An 18,208-nucleotide genomic window follows, 5' to 3' on the forward strand; every position below is an offset into this window, starting at 1 on the left:
ATAAATTACACCTTCCACCAGATTTTGTGATATGTCCAGGTGCAACAGTAGGATACCTTTTTTCCTAAGAGTGTAAATACCCTTAGAGCATTAGCAGTGAGAATGTAGAGATATTTTGCTTTGTCAGGTTTACCAGGTTAAGATAAAAATATTGCATGCAAATCTCAGAAGCTATTTAGGAGAATACAAACAACTAAAAGGTACATCATTTAGTATAGAATCAGTAATGTTCAATAGAAAAGAAAGAAATAATGATAACCCATAGATAATTTTCTGTAAGGTACAATTTGTTTCTGATTAGATAGCTTGATTTTAATTAAAAGTACAAATTATTGCCAAATAAGTATTTGTTATCTGTACTGCTACAAATGGCAGTTTCCTTAATGTTCTTTTCCTTATTAAAAACTTTATATTATTAATCCTTGAAGATTAACATTAGAATGCATATTATTAAATATTTATAGACAATTATATGTAAATGAATTAATTTTAATAACTATACATGGCAAATATTTTAAAATTTATCTATAGATTCAATGTTCCTTTTGGAGTTCAAGCTGTGTGGAATTTGGGGGGAGGGAGGAGTAATATATTCTAAAGACCTTTGATACAACAGGAAATAACTTTTACTTCAGATGCCAAAACTGACCTGCTTTCTGCTCTATTAAAAAAAATATATATATTGCCTTCAGAGTCTGGTATGTGCTTGGCTTGCCTTTGTTTAAAGAACAAACAGGAACGAACCTTCGGAGGAAATGGCTGTACCACTGAGCACAAGTCTATGGTGTGCACACCAGGGGACACGACAATGTAAATGAAGTGTTTTCTTGTTTACTTTTAAATTGATATAGAGGAGCATAGTTGAAGTTTCTCTTACTGAAGTACTACTCATTCTTTTCCTTCTCTCTCATCAACATTTTTCTTTTCCTTAAACATTTAGAGATATTTTGGAATGAGATATCTGTTATGATAAAGCAGAATGTGTTCATATTTGAATTCCTTTTTTACTTTTTTCTGATAGATGCGTATAAAACTAAATTTAATTCTTTTAAAATATGAACACATTTTGTAAAAATTAATCTGTCCACTTCTCATCTATGTCTATATACCTAAGCATTTCTACAATGTCTATCTCTGTCTCCATTACAATATATATGTATATACATTACATTACATGTATACATATATATACATTACATATATACATGATATTCATTAAGAATGTAGTTTTAGCCCTTGATCTTCATATGTACATAGGTACATGGTTGTTTCCAAAAATTTTTTTTACCTCATATTTTAAAAAAATATAACTCTCTAGCTACTTACTTTGAATTGGTTCATATAAACTAATGCCAATGTTTAAATTGCCCTTATGTTTATTTCACTTTAATTTATTAATATACAAAGCCAATTCACACATACATTTTGGAATCAAATGTCATGCAGATTTACAACATGTATTGATAATTACATCAAGAGCAAACATGTCTCTCCAGTCTACCAGCCTAAAGTATTTGCATGCTACTAGGTCACTGTCAATTTATGGTATTACAATATTTGTTTAAACACTTTAATTAATAAAAGAATTTCTATAATTTATAATATATATATTTGTATACATACAAACATACATAGAGCGTGCACACGAGAGGGGTGTATAATATTGTTTATCAATCTGTAATATCTGTGTCACAACATACACTGTATCAAGGGAGATGTCTGTGATAATGTTTATATAATGTTAATAGTGTCCTGTATCTAAATTCTTAGAAGCAATATGTCAATTGAAAATATAAGTAGTATAATCAAATATATGGCAGTATAGTATTTAATTATGGCAAAATTTCTCAAAACAAAGAACTGTCTGATCTTCTAAAAAGCAAATACAGTGCAAATGAATTGGTATAATAATTACAATATTAAATAAAAATTAAATTTTCATTTGGGTTTATTGTTCTACTTCAGTTTAAAAGATCTGTAACATACTGATAATATTTAATAATATATTATTATGTGATCTTTAGACAAAGTTTCAAAAACTCTAAACTGAGGAAATATGTTAATATAATTAACATATTTCATTATACGTATACATATGTTTATATATAAATATATGTATGTAGAATGTTTTACTGTCCTACCACATGATAACTAATTAAGTAAAATTTAAACTAGTTTCTAAGTTAAACTAAAATTAGTAATCTAAATAGCTTTCTTATGATAAATGTTGAAAGGCATATTTAACTAAAACTTTTTTTTATGCAAACACAAGACACTTTTTTTTTAAACGATAGCATTTTGATTAAGGATTCTAAGGGTTTTTTTTAAATAAATGTATTTATTTATTGATCTTTGGCTGCGTTGGGTCTTTGTTGCTGCGCGTGGGCTTTCTCTAGGCACGCGGACTTCAGTAGTTGTGGCACCCAGACTTAGTTGCTCCACGACATGTGGGATCTTCCCAGACCAGGGCTCGAACCTGTGTCCCCTGCATTGGCAGGTGGATGTTTAACTACTGCGCCACCAGGGAAGTCCCAAAATGCTTTTTTTTACATCACAAACTAAGGGTACAAATAAACAACTGGCTCATTAACTAATTTATTACCAATCCAAGTTATTTTTGGTTGATTCCTCTAAATTTTAACTTACAACATCACTTATCCAGTTACCTATATGTACATTTTCAATTAGTTTTAACCAGAAATTGCTTTATAAAAAAAATGTGTAGAGGCTTTACTGAAATAGTTTTATAACTAAAACAAGTATTTGCTTATGGCTGATTTAACTTTTATATTTTTACACTAAAATTATTACATCAGCCATCGTCTCAATTACCTATTTGTGTGAATGAGCCAAGCTAAAATTACCATTTGATGAGAGTTTCTGGCCTTGTGTGCTAGAGCAGCTCACTCTCAAGAAAAAAATGGGATGGGTTTTTAGTGAGGTTTGCCTTCTAAGAAGCATTGTAAAGAGGGAGTGGTTAGGAACTCAGCCTGCCGCTGGCCCATAGATGTAGATTCTAATTAAATTTCCACCACTGGCTTCCTGTGTCTCTGTGGAAATTTCTCAGCCTCTCAGAGTTTTAGGGAACTCTTCTGTACAATGGGGAAAGTAATCATATCTACCTCAAAGGTCTCTGTGAGAAGTTAATTAGATGGCACCCATTAAATGCACAAAACCCAACAAATAAAACGTGTGCCACAAATATTAGCTATTTGTTGTGGTGGTTGTAGAAACTCCTCACATTTCATGATTGTAAACCCTACTTAGCCTTTTGTTGAAACAAATGCTTTTTATTTACCTTGCAGCATAAGAAGCTGCACTCCAGGTACTTGCCAATATTTTTTCAAAAGCCTGGCTAAAAGAATCAACAGGCACTGCAGATGGCTGGAGAGATATGCAGCACAGTACAGGCTTTCCTAATATTGTAAACTTATTTCCTCTGTTAATACAGACTGGTAGAGACTCTACCCAGACCATATCCTCAGCAATGTTCCAGTTTCCATAGAACATTCTGTTCATGACATTAGGAGATATCCTCTCCATGATGTCCCACAGGATAAAAACATTTTCCTCCAATCTGGCATTTCACTCAGAAATAGTTCTGCCTTTCCACCAGAAGTGGTTTGGTTTTTTGAATCTTTTGACTGATTCTTTTTCTTCTTCTGTTTGTTTGCTTGCTTTTTTTACTTTGGCCTTAAAATGATGAAAACCAAGTTTTTGTTTCCTACCTTCCAGTGACTCTGCAGGACGTTGTAGCATCTTTGTTACTAGTCTCACTTTGACTCCTTCGTAATGTCTTTCTATTCTGTTTGCCATATTTTTCTGACTCATGTTAAACGTATTTTACCTTGTTTCATTGTACGAATCATTACAAGCTGCCTTAAATTCTCCTTGAATCATGTCAAACATTAAAAATAAAATTAAACGTAGCCTCCATTACAACTTAGACATAAGTGAAAGTATCTAAAATATCATTTGTATTACTGCTGATACAAACGGAATTTTCTTATATAAACATGTGGTTGAATTTATTTCTCAAGTTAAAAAAACAGCAGCACAGAAAGGGAAATTGTGTAGAAGTTGGAGAAAGTTAGGAGAAGTATAAATATGATTAAGAGAATAGAGGCACTGGCCATTGCTGATCAGGTATCTGAATTGAGTGGCTGCACAAGAAAATGCTATTTTTACCTTGTACCATGGATTGGGACTAATTATAAAAGATAATAAGCCATTCTATTTGACAAAACTTCTGGACCATAAAACATAAAAGAATATGAAGGAAAGAAGCATTTTGAAAGGAATAAACTCCCATATAAAAATCCATATAAAAATATTAAGGAGATATTTTACTTTCTTTTTTGTACTAAGTCTTTGAAATCTGGTGTGTATTTTACACTTACAGCACCTCTCATTTGGACCTGTCACTTTTCAAGCACTTAATAGCCACATGGAACTAGTGGCTACTATATTGGACAGTTATAAGGATTTTCTATCTTACGCAGAGTAAAATGTTAAATCCTTCAAGTGGCCTATGAGATCCTATATAACTCATTCCCTACCTTGACATCTATATCTTGGTATGACCAGTATGCCTCTTAATCTTGATTTTCATATCTGTGGTGTCATCTTTCTGGGATAACTCCCTCTACCCCTAACCCTCCCCACATCACCACAGACCCATGACTTTCTCCCTCACTTCTCTCAGGTTTCTGCTCAGCTTTCACCTTATTAGAAAGGTTTTCCTCAATCATCCTATATGAAATAGTACTTCTCTTCCATGTTTTTATATTGTTACTTTTATTTGTCTTTATCATAGTTATCACTACTTAACATCACATTATAAATTAATTTATTATTCTTATACTTATTTGCTGTTTTCCCCCAACAGAATGTAAGTATCATGGGAACAGGGACTTTGCTTTAGTTCACTGTTAAATCTACAGTGCTTACAACCAGGAACTACATTTTTTTTTTTTTTTTTTTTTTGCAGTACGCGGGCCTCTTACTGCCGTGGCCTCTCCCGTTGTGGAGCACAGGCTCCGGAAGCGCAGGCTCAGCGGCCATGGCTCACGGGCCCAGCTGCTCCGTGGCATGTGGGATCTTACAAACCCGAGTCCCTTTCATCGGCAGGCAGACTCTCAACCACTACGCCACCAGGGAAGCCCTACCCTTTTTTTAATGACTAAATTGCCAGCTTCAGGATATGGATATTAGGAATCAAAAAGTTTAATTTCCTGGCCCAAGACCTCCTAGTCACTGGTGGGCCAGGGCTTGAGCCTAGGTCCTCTGAATTCAAAAGGAACAGCCTTTCTAGGAAAAAAATATATATCACTTGGGAATTTCACACAAGATTCTCCCCAATGTGTTTTCCTATAGGAGTTTGAATATAATAGATATGCATTGTAGCTTTTTCTCTCTACAAAGTATAATGCTCTAAATGAGGAGTTGCTAACTTAGAGCCCTCAGGCTAAATCCAGCCTACTACCTCTTTTTGGAAATAGTTTTATTTGCAAAAGGATTTTGCTATATAAATTACTAATTATTGTTAACATTTAAATATTATAATAAAAAGAATTAATTTAATGAAATAACAAAATTTAAATAACACTATTAAAAATAAAAATATTATTTTTAAATTTATACTTACTAAACTATTAATATATCCCTTTATGGAAAGTGCCCTGAGCTCCTCAACTCTAAAGGGTAGGTAAAAATGATCAAAGGACTTCCGGGTAAGATGGCGGAAGAGTAAGACGCGGAGATCACCTTCCTCCCCACAGATACACCAGAAATACAGCTACACGTGGAACAACTCCTACAGAACACCTACTGAACGCTGGCAGAAGACCCCAGACCTCCCAAAAGGCAAGAAACTCCCCACATACCTGGGTAGGGCAAAGCGGAGAGATTCCCGCACAGAGGAGCGGTGCCGAGCGGCACTCACCAGCCCGAGAGGCTTCCCTGCTCCCCGGCTGGGGCGGGCGGCGCTGGAGCTGAGGCTCAGGCTTCGGTCAGAGCGCAGGGAGAGGACTGGGGCTGGCGGCGAGAACTCAGCCTGAAGGGGGCTAATGTGCCACAGCTAGCCGGGAGGGAGTCCGGGAAAACTCTGGAGCTGCCGAAGAGGCAGAAGACTTTTTCTTCCCTCTTGGTTTCCTGGTGCATGAGGAGAGGGGATTAAGAGCGCCGCGTAAAGGAGCTCCAGAGACGGGCGCGAGTCGCGGCTGAAAGCGCGGAGCCCAGAGACGGGCGTGGGACGCTGGGGCTGCTGCTGCCGCCGCCAAGAAGCCTGTGTGCGAGCGCAGGTCACTGTCCACACCGCCCTTCCGGGAACCTGTGCAGCCTGCCACTGCCGGGGTCCCGGGATCCAGGGGCGGCTTCCCTGAGAGAACGCACGGCGCGCCTCGGGCTGGTGCAACGTCACGCCGACCTCTGCCGCTGCAGACTTGCCCCGTACTCCGTGCCCCTCCCTCCCGCCGGGCCTGAGTGAGCCAGAGCCCCCGAAGAGGCTGCTCCTTTAACCCTGTCCTGTGTGAGCGAAAAACAGATGCCCTCCGGCGACCTACACGCAGAGGCGGGGCCAAATCCAAAGCTGAGACCCAGGAGCTGTGAGAACAAAGAAGAGAAAGGGAAACCTCTCCCAGCAGCCTCAGAAGCAGCGGATTAAAGCTCCACAATCAACTTGATGTACCCTGCATCTGTGGAATACATGAATAGACAACAAATCATCCCAAATTGAGGAGCCAGGAGTCAGTGCTGTGCCTCTGAGGTGGGAGAGCCAACTTCAGGACACTGGTCCACAAGAGACCTCCCAGCTCCACATAATATCAAACGGCGAAAATCTTCCAGAGATCTCCATCTCAACACCAGCACCCAGCTTCACTCAACGACCAGCAAGCTACAGTGCTGGACACCCTATGCCAAACAACTAGCAAGACAGGAACACAACGCCACGCATTAGCAGAGAGGTGGCCTAAAATCATAAAAAGTCCGCAGACACCCCAAAACACACCACCAGACGTGGACCTGCCCACCAGAAAGACAAGATCCAGCCTCATCCACCAGAACACAGGCAGTACTCCCCTCCACCAAGAAGCCTACACAACCCACTAAACCAACCTTAGCCACTGGGGATAGACACCAAAAACAACAGGAACTACGAACCTGCAGCCTGCAAAAAGGAAACCCCAAACACAGTAACATAAGCAAAATGAGAAGACAGAAAAACACACAGCAGGAGAAGGAGCAAGATAAAAACCCACCAGACCTAACAAATGAAGAGGTAATAGGCAGTCGACCTGAAAAAGAATTCAGAATAATGATGGTAAAGATGATCCAAAATCTTGGAAATAGAATAGACAAAATGCAAGAAACAGTTAACAAGGACCTAGAAGAACTAAAGATGAATCAAGCATCGATTAAAAACACAATAAATGAAATAAAAAATACTCTAGATGGGATCAATAGCAGAATAACTGAGGCAGAAGAACGGATAAGTGAGGTGGAAGATAAAATAGTGGAAATAACTACTGCAGAGCAAAATAAAGAAAAAAGAATGAAAAGAACAGAGGACAGTCTCAGAGACCTCTGGGACAACATTAAACGCACCAACATTCGAATTATAGGGGTTCCAGAAGAAGAAGAGAAAAAGAAAGGGACTGAGAAAATATTTGAAGAGATTATAGTTGAAAACTTCCCTAATATGGGAAAGGAAATAGTTAATCAAGTCCAGGAGGCACAGAGAGTCCCATACAGAATAAATCCAAGGAGAAATACACCAAGACACATATTAATCAAACTGTCAAAAATTAAACACAAAGAAATCATATTAAAAGCAGCAAGGCAAAAACAACAAATAACACACAAGGGAATCCCCATCAGGATAACAGCTGATCTCTCAGCAGAAACTCTACAAGCCAGAAGGGAGTGGCAGGACATACTTAAAGTGATGAAGGAGAAAAACCTGCAACCAAGATTACTCTACCCAGCAAGGATCTCATTCAGATTTGATGGACAAATTAAAACCTTTACAGACAAGCAAAAGCTGAGAGAGTTCAGCACCACCAAACCAGCTTTACAACAAATGCTAAAGGAACTTCTCTAGGCAAGAAACACAACAGAAGGAAAAGAACTACAATAACGAACCCAAAACAATTAAGAAAATGGGAATAGGAACATACATATCAATAATTACCTTAAATGTAAATGGATTAAATGCTCCCACCAAAAGACACAGACTGGCTGAATGGATACAAAAACAAGACCCATATATATGCTGTCTACAAGAGACCCACTTCAGACCTAGAGATACATACAGACTGAAAGTAAGGGGATGGAAAAAGATATTCCATGCAAATGGAAACCAAAAGAAAGCTGGAGTAGCAATTCTCATATCAGACAAAATAGACTTTAAAATAAAGACTACTAGAAGAGACAAAGAAGGACACTACATAATGATCAAGGGATCAATCCAAGAAGAAGATATAACAATTGTAAATATTTATGCACCAAACATAGGAGCACCTCAATACATAAGGGAAATATTAACAGCCATAAAAGGAGAAATCGACAGTAACACAATCATAGTAGGGGACTTTAACACCCCACTTTCACCAATGGACAGGTCATCCAAAATGAAAATAAATAAGGAAACACAAGCTTTAAATGATACATTAAACAAGATGGACTTAATTGATATTTATAGGACATTCCATCCAAAAACAACAGAATACACATTTTTCTCAAGTGCTCATGGAACATTCTCCAGGATAGATCATATCTTGGGTCACAAATCAAGCCTTGGTAAATTTAAGAAAATTTAAATTGTATTAAGTATCTTTTCCGACCACAATGCTATGAGACTAGATATCAATTACAGGAAAAGAGCTGTAAAACATACAAACACATGGAGGCTAAACAATACACTACTTAATAACGAAGTGATCACTGAAGAAATCAAAGAGGAAATTAAAAAATACCTAGAAACAAATGACAATGGAGACACGACGACCCAAAACCTATGGGATGCAGCAAAAGCAGTTCTAAGAGGGAAGTTTATGGCAATACAATCCCACCTTAACAAACAGGAAACATCTCGAATAAACAACCTAACCTTGCACATAAAGCAATTAGAGAAAGAAGAACAAAAACATCCCAAAGTTAGCAGAAGGAAAAAAATCATAAAAATCAGATCAGAAATAAATGAAAAAGAAATGAAGGAAACGATAGCAAAGATCAATAAAACTAAAAGCTGGTTCTTTGAGAAGATAAACAAAATTGATAAACCATTAGCCAGACTCATCAAGAAAAAAAGGGAGAAGACTCAAATCAATAGAATTAGAAATGAAAAAGGAGAAGTAACAACTGACACTGCAGAAATACAGAAGATCATGAGAGATTACTATAAGCAACTCTATGCCAATAAAATGGACAACCTGGAAGAAATGGACAAATTCTTAGAAATGCACAACCTGCCAAGACTGAATCAGGAAGAAATAGAAAATATGAACAGACCAATCACAAGCACTGAAATTGAAACTGTGATAAAAAATCTTCCAACAAACAAAAGCCCAGGACCAGATGGCTTCACAGGGGAATTCTATCAAGCATTTAGAGAAGAGCTAACACCTATCCTTCTGAAACTCTTCCAAAATATAGCAGAGGGAGGAACACTCCCAAACTCATTCTATGAGGCCACCATCACCTTGATACCAAAACCAGACAAGGATGTCACAAAGAAAGAAAACTACAGGCCAATATCACTGATGAACATAGATGCAAAAATCCTCAACAAAATACTAGCAAACAGAATCCAACAGCACATTAAAAGGATCATACACCATGATCAAGTGGGGTTTATTCCAGGAATGCAAGGATTCTTCAATATACGCAAATCAATCAACGTAATACACCATATTAACAAATTGAAGGAGAAAAACCATATGATCATCTCAATAGATGCAGAGAAAGCTTTCGACAAAATTCAACGCCCATTTATGATAAATACCCTGCAGAAAGTAGGCATAGAGGGAACTTTCCTCAACATAATAAAGGCCATATATGACAAACCCACAGCCAGCATCGTCCTCAATGGTGAAAAGCTGAAACCATTTCCACTAAGATCAGGAACAAGACAAGGTTGCCAATTCTCACCACTCTTATTCAACATAGTTTTGGAAGTTTTAGCCACAGCAATCAGAGAAGAAAAGGAAATAAAAGGAATCCAAATGGGAAAAGAAGAAGTAAAGCTGTCACTGTTTGCAGATGACATGATACTATACATAGAGAATCCTAAAGATGCTACCAGAAAACTACTAGAGCTAATCAATGAATTTGGTAAAGTAGCAGGATACAAAATTAATGCACAGAAATCTCTGGCATTCCTATATACTAATGATGAAAAATCTGAAAGTGAAATCAAGGAAACACTCCCATTTACCATTGCAACAAAAAGAATAAAATATCTAGGAATAAACCTACCTAAGGAGACAAAAGACCTATATGCAGAAAATTATAAGACACTGATGAAAGAAATTAAACATGATACAAATAGATGGAGAGATGTACCATGTTCTTGGATTGGAAGAATCAACATTGTGAAAATGACTCTACTACCCAAAGCAATCTACAGATTCAATGCAATTCCTATCAAACTACCAATGGCATTTTTCACAGAACTAGAACAAAAAATTTCACAATTTGTATGGAAACACAAAAGACCCCGAATAGCCAAAGCAATCTTGAGAACAAAAAATGGAGCTGGAGGAATCAGGCTCCCTGACTTCAGACTATACTACAAAGCTACAGTAATCAAGACAGTATGGTACTGGCACAAAAACAGAAATATAGATCAATGGAACAGGATAGAAAGCCCAGAGATAAACCCACGGACATATGGTCACCTTATCTTTGATAAAGGAGGCAGGAATGTACAGTGGAGAAAGGACAGTCTCTTCAATAAGTGGTGCTGGGAAAACTGGACAGGGACATGTAAAAGTATGAGATTAGATCACTCCCTAACACCATACACAAAAATAAGCTCAAAATGGATTAAAGACCTAAATGTAAGGCCAGACACTATCAAACTCCTAGAGGAAAACATAGGCAGAACACTCTATGACATAAATCACAGCAAGATCTTTTTTGACCCACCTCCTAGAGAAATGGAAATAAAGACAAAAATAAACACATGGGACCTAATGAAACTTCAAAGCTTTTGCACAGCAAAGGAAACCATAAACAAGACCAAAAGACAACCCTCAGAATGGGAGAAAATATTTGCAAATGAAGCAACTGACAAAGGATTAATCTCCAAAATTTATAAGCAGCTCATGCAGCTCAATAGCAAAAAAACAAACAACCCAATCCAAAAATGGGCAGAAGACCTAAATAGACATCTCTCCACAGAAGATATACAGACTGCCAACAAACACATGAAAGGATGCTCAACATCTTTACTCATTAGAGAAATGCAAATCAAAACTACAATGAGATATCATCTCACACCAGTCAGAATGGCCATCATCAAAAAATCTAGAAACAATAAATGCTGGAGTGGGTGTGGAAAAAAGGGAACACTCTTGCACTGCTGGTGGGAATGTGAATTGGTACAGCCACTATGGAGAACGGTATGGAGGTTCCTTAAAAAACTACAAATAGAACTACCATATGACCCAGCAATCCCACTACTGGGCATATACCCTGAGAAAACCATAATTCAAAAAGAGACATGTACCAAAATGTTCATAGCAGCCCTATTTACAATAGCCCGGAGATGGAAACAACCTAAGTGTCCATCATCGGATGAATGGGTAAAGAAGATGTGGCACATATATACAATGGAATATTACTCAGCCATAAAAAGAAATGAAATTGAGCTATTTGTAATGAGGTGGATGGACCTAGAGTCTGTCATACAGAGTGAAGTAAGTCAGAAAGAGAAAGACAAATACTGTATGCTGACACATATATATGGAATTTAAGAAAAAAAAATGTCATGAAGAACCTAGGGGTAAGACAGGAATAAAGACACAGACCTACTAGAGCATGGACTTGAGGATATGGGGAGAAGGAAGGGTAAGCTGTGACAAAGTGAAAGAGCGGCATGGACATATATACACTACCAAACGTAAGGTAGATAGCTAGTGGGAAGCAGCCGCATAGCACAGGGAGATCAGCTCGGTTCTTTGTGACCGCCTGGAGGGGTGGGATAGGGAGGGTGGGAGGGAGACGCAAGAGGGAGGAGATATGGGGATGTATGTATATGTATAGCTGATTAAATTTGTAAAATTAAAAAAATGTTTATTTCAAAAAAAAAATGATCAAAGATAATGTGTTTGATTTACCTTTCAACTTCACCTTTCCCCTCAACACCAAGTCTTTATTATGCAGATTTAAGACAATGTCAGTGCTGGCACTTATTTTTTACTGTTTCATAGGTTTTCTTCCCAAGAGACTTTATAATTCTTATCCCAGAAATACACATTTTGGCTAGATTTCTAAAGTATGTTTGGAACCTTAATTCCAGGAGCTATAAATTAATTACACATTTCATATGCTATGCAAATATCCTAGGAAATAGACTCTTCCAAACCAAAGCAATAACTACATCAATAAAGTCCTGATTTCACTGAATTTTCATATTGTATTTAGAAAGTAAGAGAAGCATTTGATCAACTCCAAGATCTAAGTTATCAATTCTGATTCATACTGTAACAATATTTCTAAACTCTTTTATTTATATTTTTGAAAATGCCATTTCCATAGATTCTTAAGGATTTAAATTTTAGAATCCCAAAACTCTTTTATTTATCTGGGCTTCATGGTGAAGTGGAAAGAGAAAGGAAGAAGACACAAAATGCAAACATTTCTTAGCTTCTTTAGACATTACTGCCAATCATTTGTAGGTTATAATAAGATCTCCTTAACCTTATTCTCACAGCTATTTCTACTCAATCTCAAGAATTTGTAAGAGAAAAACAAGGCTCACAAAGAGATACATGCTAAGGTCAACCTAAAATACTTCAAAACATACACATGTGAGGCCACTTGTAAGGGTCATAGCTTTGCATTATGGGGGAATTTGCTGAATACATTAATATAATTAAAAAGAGATGTGTTTCATTACAAAGGGTCACTGGTTAATTCTATAAGCATTAAAAAACAAAGTAATAAAAATTTTGTTCAGTAGAGCCATTTCAGACAGTTCCAAGGGAGTGGGAAGTAATTATTAGCATTCGTATAGCAGCTAACATTTACTCTTTGAGCATTCTGTTTTCCAGGCACTGTGCTCTTAGCTATCAGAGGATACTGACCCCTTCTGAAAAACCTTCCCCATTGTGAAATGGATATATTAGGTCATTAAATTTTTCTTTCATCAACTCTCCCAATTTGTACTGATTTTTTTCTTATCAGAAAAATTTTGGATTATGATCTGGCCTCATATATGGGTCTACCTAAAGGAAAAAATAAAAGTAATGATCATATGCAGTTCAAGTTTCCCCTTCTTAAGATAGGGTAAGTCTCATAGGAAATACAGAACATGGCTTTGATGATGATGTGATTTGTCATCTAAGAATGTCTACAGGAAATGAATGTGTTCGTTAGTCTGGTCACTGGAACAATAAATTCCTATATTTTTTTAACATCTTTATTGGAGTTTAATTGCTTTACAATGGTGTGTTACTTTCTGCTTTATAACAAAGTGAATCAGCTATACTTATACGTATATCCCCATATCTCCTCCTTCTTGCATTTCCCTCCCATCCTCCCTATCCCATTCCTATTTTTAATTAATAAACTGGTACTCTGCTGTCTACCTTGGCTATATGTGTGTTTTCATTATGCACTCCCCATCCCCTCCCCACCACCCCAATACACTGAGAGTGAGCGTTTTGGGCTTCATGGTGCTGCTGGATTAGATCTAACAGTCTTTATCTCTACTTCCATCTTCCATCTACTAAAGTAGCTTTCAAAAAGGAATCATAATGACTACATACTATATGATTCCAAGGGTATTATGTTCTGGAAAAGCTAAAACTATGGAGATAGTAAAAAGATCACTGATTTCTGGGGGTTAGTGGGGAAGGGAGTTTTGAATAGGTGGAGCATGGAGGATTTTTTAGAACAGTGAATCTATTCTGTATGATACTACAGTGATAGATACATGTCTTTATACATTAGTCCAAACCACAACGTACAACACCAAGAGTGAACCTTATGCAAATTATGGATTTGGGATGATTATGACGTGTCGAACTAGGTTTGTTGATTATAACAAATGCACTACTCTGGTGTAACATGTGGATAGTGAGGGAAGCTATATGTGTGGGGGAAAGAAGTATATGGGTATTCTCTGTATCTTCTACTCTATTTTCCTATGAACATAAAAGTGCTCTGAAAAATAAAGCCTCTTTTTTTAAAAAGGGATCCAAAGTTGTTGTGCTTAAGAATCTCTAAATTAAGACAGATTGAAAAAAAAAACTATAAAAGGGAATCTGTCATGTGCCTGCTGTGCTTACTGCACTAGTAAATTTATGTTTAATTCTATCAAAAGCAACACAAGATTGACATCCTTATTCCAGTTTTCAAGATGAGAAAATGTGGTCCTAAGTGTTAAATATCTTTCTCAGAGGTCACACAGCTATAATAGGATTCAAACTTGTTTATTTGAATCCATAATCTGAGCTCCATTACTAAACTATGCTCTTTTAATAGAACATGCAAAAACTCTGGCATCTCTCTGCCTTACCCTACTGACTTTGGATCACTAACCTCATTTGTATAGGATATCTATTATTCATTGAATGTTCACAATTTCCATTGTCCTAGATGGCTTATATTATTTAGTTCTCACAACAGTTCTATGACAGGAGTTTTATTTGGTCAACAAGTGGTGAAAATGAGTCTGGTGAAGATTAAATTATTTGCCCAAGCTCATGTTTCAAAACCAATATTATATGAAGTCAAAGCTCCTTTCACAGTGATATATTTCTCTCAAGACTTGAAAGATGCCTGATTTTTCTTTCATATCTTCATATCCATGTAAGAGGAATAAATCATATAATTGCTATGAAATTATACTTTTACATTGCCATTTTTTCCAGTTTTTATAAATTTTGTCTCAGTATGAAAAGGGCATCATGATTTTGCTTGTATAACATTTTCATTCAGTAAAATGCATCAAATGCTTACTATATAACTGGGATTATGGTAGTGAAAAGTAATTTCCTATCCTTATGAAGCTTATATTAAATTGATATAAATATAAACATTAGATAATGCTTTGAACAAAATCAGAACAAAGGGTTAGAGGTTGAGGAGAGTGTCATTTATTTTGGATAGGGCAATCAGAAAAGCCTGCCTCAATAGATGACATTAAAGCAGCTAAGAGACAGGCATAATTCTAACTTTTTTCAGGTGTAATCAGCTATTATTTTAATAAAGGTTAAGCATGTATAAACCACTTTTGCAGAAGTAAACAAGGCACTGTGTGATTGCTATTCTACACTTAAATGTTGATAATCACCTCTTTCATAGGACATTTTATGTGACACCCATAGGTTAAATTTTGTGAAACATTAACAAGTAATGGTTGCAAAGCACATATGCTTTTATTACAGGAGTCTCTCATGCCTTAATCAGTGCCTATTGTATTTTATTTCACACATAATTACTAAAAGGTTAGCTGTATGACTATCTGAAGCTTCTTCTGGCAACTTGGAAGTGTAAGATATTTTGCTCAAAAGAGACAAATTGGCAGTAATTGACATCTGTCAACCTGAACTCAATAGAAGACAAGGAATAACTAACAAATACAACTATAAAATTATTAAATGACAGCAGGCTAGGTTAGGGTAGTTAAGAGTGAAATAGTAATAATCCTTGATAACATTTAGAATATTAGAGAACTGTGAATTCATAATCACTATTTGTCTGAGTCAACAATAACATATTCAGCCAGGTACAGTGTACACTGTTCAAAAGGCAGAGGGGAATGACATACATTTTAGAATAATTTAAATATATGTTGTTTAAAGTTAGCAATCTTAGTTTTTAAAAGAATAAGCTTTAGCCGTCTAGATACATCACTTTGAGAAATAGCATTCCCCAGACTAGCTGGATTACTGAGATAATGAACTTTTTCAAGAATCTGGGGCCACAAAATCAAGACATATACTCAAATAATTAAGTTATAATTTATCTGTTATATGCAGCATTTTGAGTTTATGTTGACCCATCAGTCAAAGTATTCTGAATAATAAGATCTTCTCACATCTAATTTTCATTCCTATTTGAACGTACTCTTAGAATCTTCACATATTCCAAATGAAGCTACCTATTTCAATAAAAGAGTGAGCTAAATTGTTTTTAAGGTATTATAAAATATATGTTTAGTCTGAACATTGTAATTATTAAAATGACTTAATTCAATAAAAACTATAGCCATATGAAAATAAACATATAAGTAAAGAAAAACCATTACTCTGTAAGATCTTCTATCTTTTTTTCCACTAGAGTAGGAGGTACATTAGAAACAATGACTTGCATATCCAGCTGATTGACCACAGAGACCTGAAAGAAGAAAAAACAGAATTCATTTGGCTTTTACTCATTAGCATTTCTATAATCAAAAATTAACATTTTTCCTTCCCTACTATGCATAGTGGTTTCCCATTTATAAATTTAGGAATAAATGGTATTTCTAGCTACACAATCTCTACTAGGTATGTTGGAGCAGGTTGAGAATGACAGACTAGTTGTTTACTTAGAAGTTATAGAACCCTAGGTGACTTCGACTGTTGTTGGTTTTGCGTTTGTTTTCTTGGCTTTTACAAAAGCATAAACGAAGGTGGTTTTGTATGTTTTTTTAATTGGGTTATTTAAGAACACTCAGAAAAATGGAAAACCCAGCTTTTAGGTTAAGCCAGGTGTCTATCTTATTATCACCTGTGAGCAAATCGCTAACATTGGCAGTTCCAAAATGTATCCCTAACTCATTACAGGCATCTGGGATCAAATGTTTAAATTTCCCTTAAACATGTACATGAATCTTGATTGTGTCTCCACACACAAAAAAAATCTAAGTTCATTAGAATAAGGGATTATCACAGTTTTTCTGTAAGTTTGTCTTTTTATCTTTTTGTATTGGTCCTGAATTAAAAAACAGACAGAAATTACATATAAGGTTTTTTGTTATTTTTTTGTTTTGTTTTCTGTTTTAGTTTTTAGTAGAAAAATACATGGTAAAAACCTCTAGAAAAATATATATGAGATTCGTGAAAATGTGTTTCCTTTCTTCCTTCCTTTGCTCTCTTTCTTCTTTCTTTTCTTCCTTCCTTCCTTATCTTTTTTTCCCTTCCTTTCAACATTGGACCAGGAAAGGTAAAAAAAAAAAAAAATCTGGTCAAAAGCAAACAGCCTGGAACAAATAGTAATCATGGACTGTTTTCTCAACAAGAGTAGACTTCTCAACTTCCTCTGGAGTTTAATGGAACCATATGATGGAGTTTTGACCAATGGAAAGTTAGTGGAAAGGAAGAAATAAATATTCTTAAATCTGCCTCATGAGTGAACCTCCCCTTTCTTTCCCAATCTCTATCTGAATAAAGAGGCCATAGAGAAGGGCACAGAAACATTTGCAAGAGAGCTGTCAAGAACACCACCCAACCATATATGCTCTCATTGTTGTGTCATGTGAAAGAAAAATAAAACTTGTTAGTTTAAACCACTGAAATTTTAGAGTTTTCTGTTACACAATCAGCCTACCAAGACAAACACCCAGGGATTTATTACACACAGCTGTTAGATTTTCACTAATTGTAGAACAATGAAAAACTAGAATGTTAGTTATATTTGGTGCAAGAAAATGGTAAAATTTCCCCCTGTATACATAAGTTCTGAGCTTTGGAAGTAGATTTATAAGTAAACTGTTGGAATGTAATCAATTCAAGTGCTAGGGACTCTATTTGGAAGCAAAATTTGGCCTTACAGATATAAGTAACTCTTTCATTTGCCTTTAAAGGACTGTCAGTACTTTCTCTTTATTCAGAAGGATAAATCACTTCAAAAGGAATTTTTAATTTGTTAAACAAAATTAATTAAGATTTAAGGTCCTCTGGAATATATACATATTAAGCCTACAATTTATCAAAAATATTTTCTGAACTTAATTATTTTTAAAACATGCTTCTGTACTCTTAAAATAAAACAA

General features: G+C 35.9%; 1 protein-coding gene across 17 annotated transcripts in view; it reads right to left on the reverse strand.

The window, feature by feature from the left end:
• Window positions 1-18,208, reverse strand: part of PCDH15 (protocadherin related 15) — a 729,696-nt gene that overhangs the window by 41,213 nt on the left and 670,275 nt on the right. For all 17 annotated transcript variants that reach the window (XM_060118371.1, XM_060118174.1, XM_060118091.1 and 14 more), the window contains one exon: window positions 16,481-16,569. In XM_060118371.1, coding sequence (XP_059974354.1) covers window positions 16,481-16,569 — 89 coding nt within the window. The remainder of the gene's footprint in view (window positions 1-16,480; window positions 16,570-18,208) is intronic.

Source organism: Mesoplodon densirostris, chromosome 1 (assembly GCF_025265405.1).
Source record: "Mesoplodon densirostris isolate mMesDen1 chromosome 1, mMesDen1 primary haplotype, whole genome shotgun sequence".
NCBI lineage: Eukaryota > Metazoa > Chordata > Mammalia > Artiodactyla > Ziphiidae > Mesoplodon > Mesoplodon densirostris.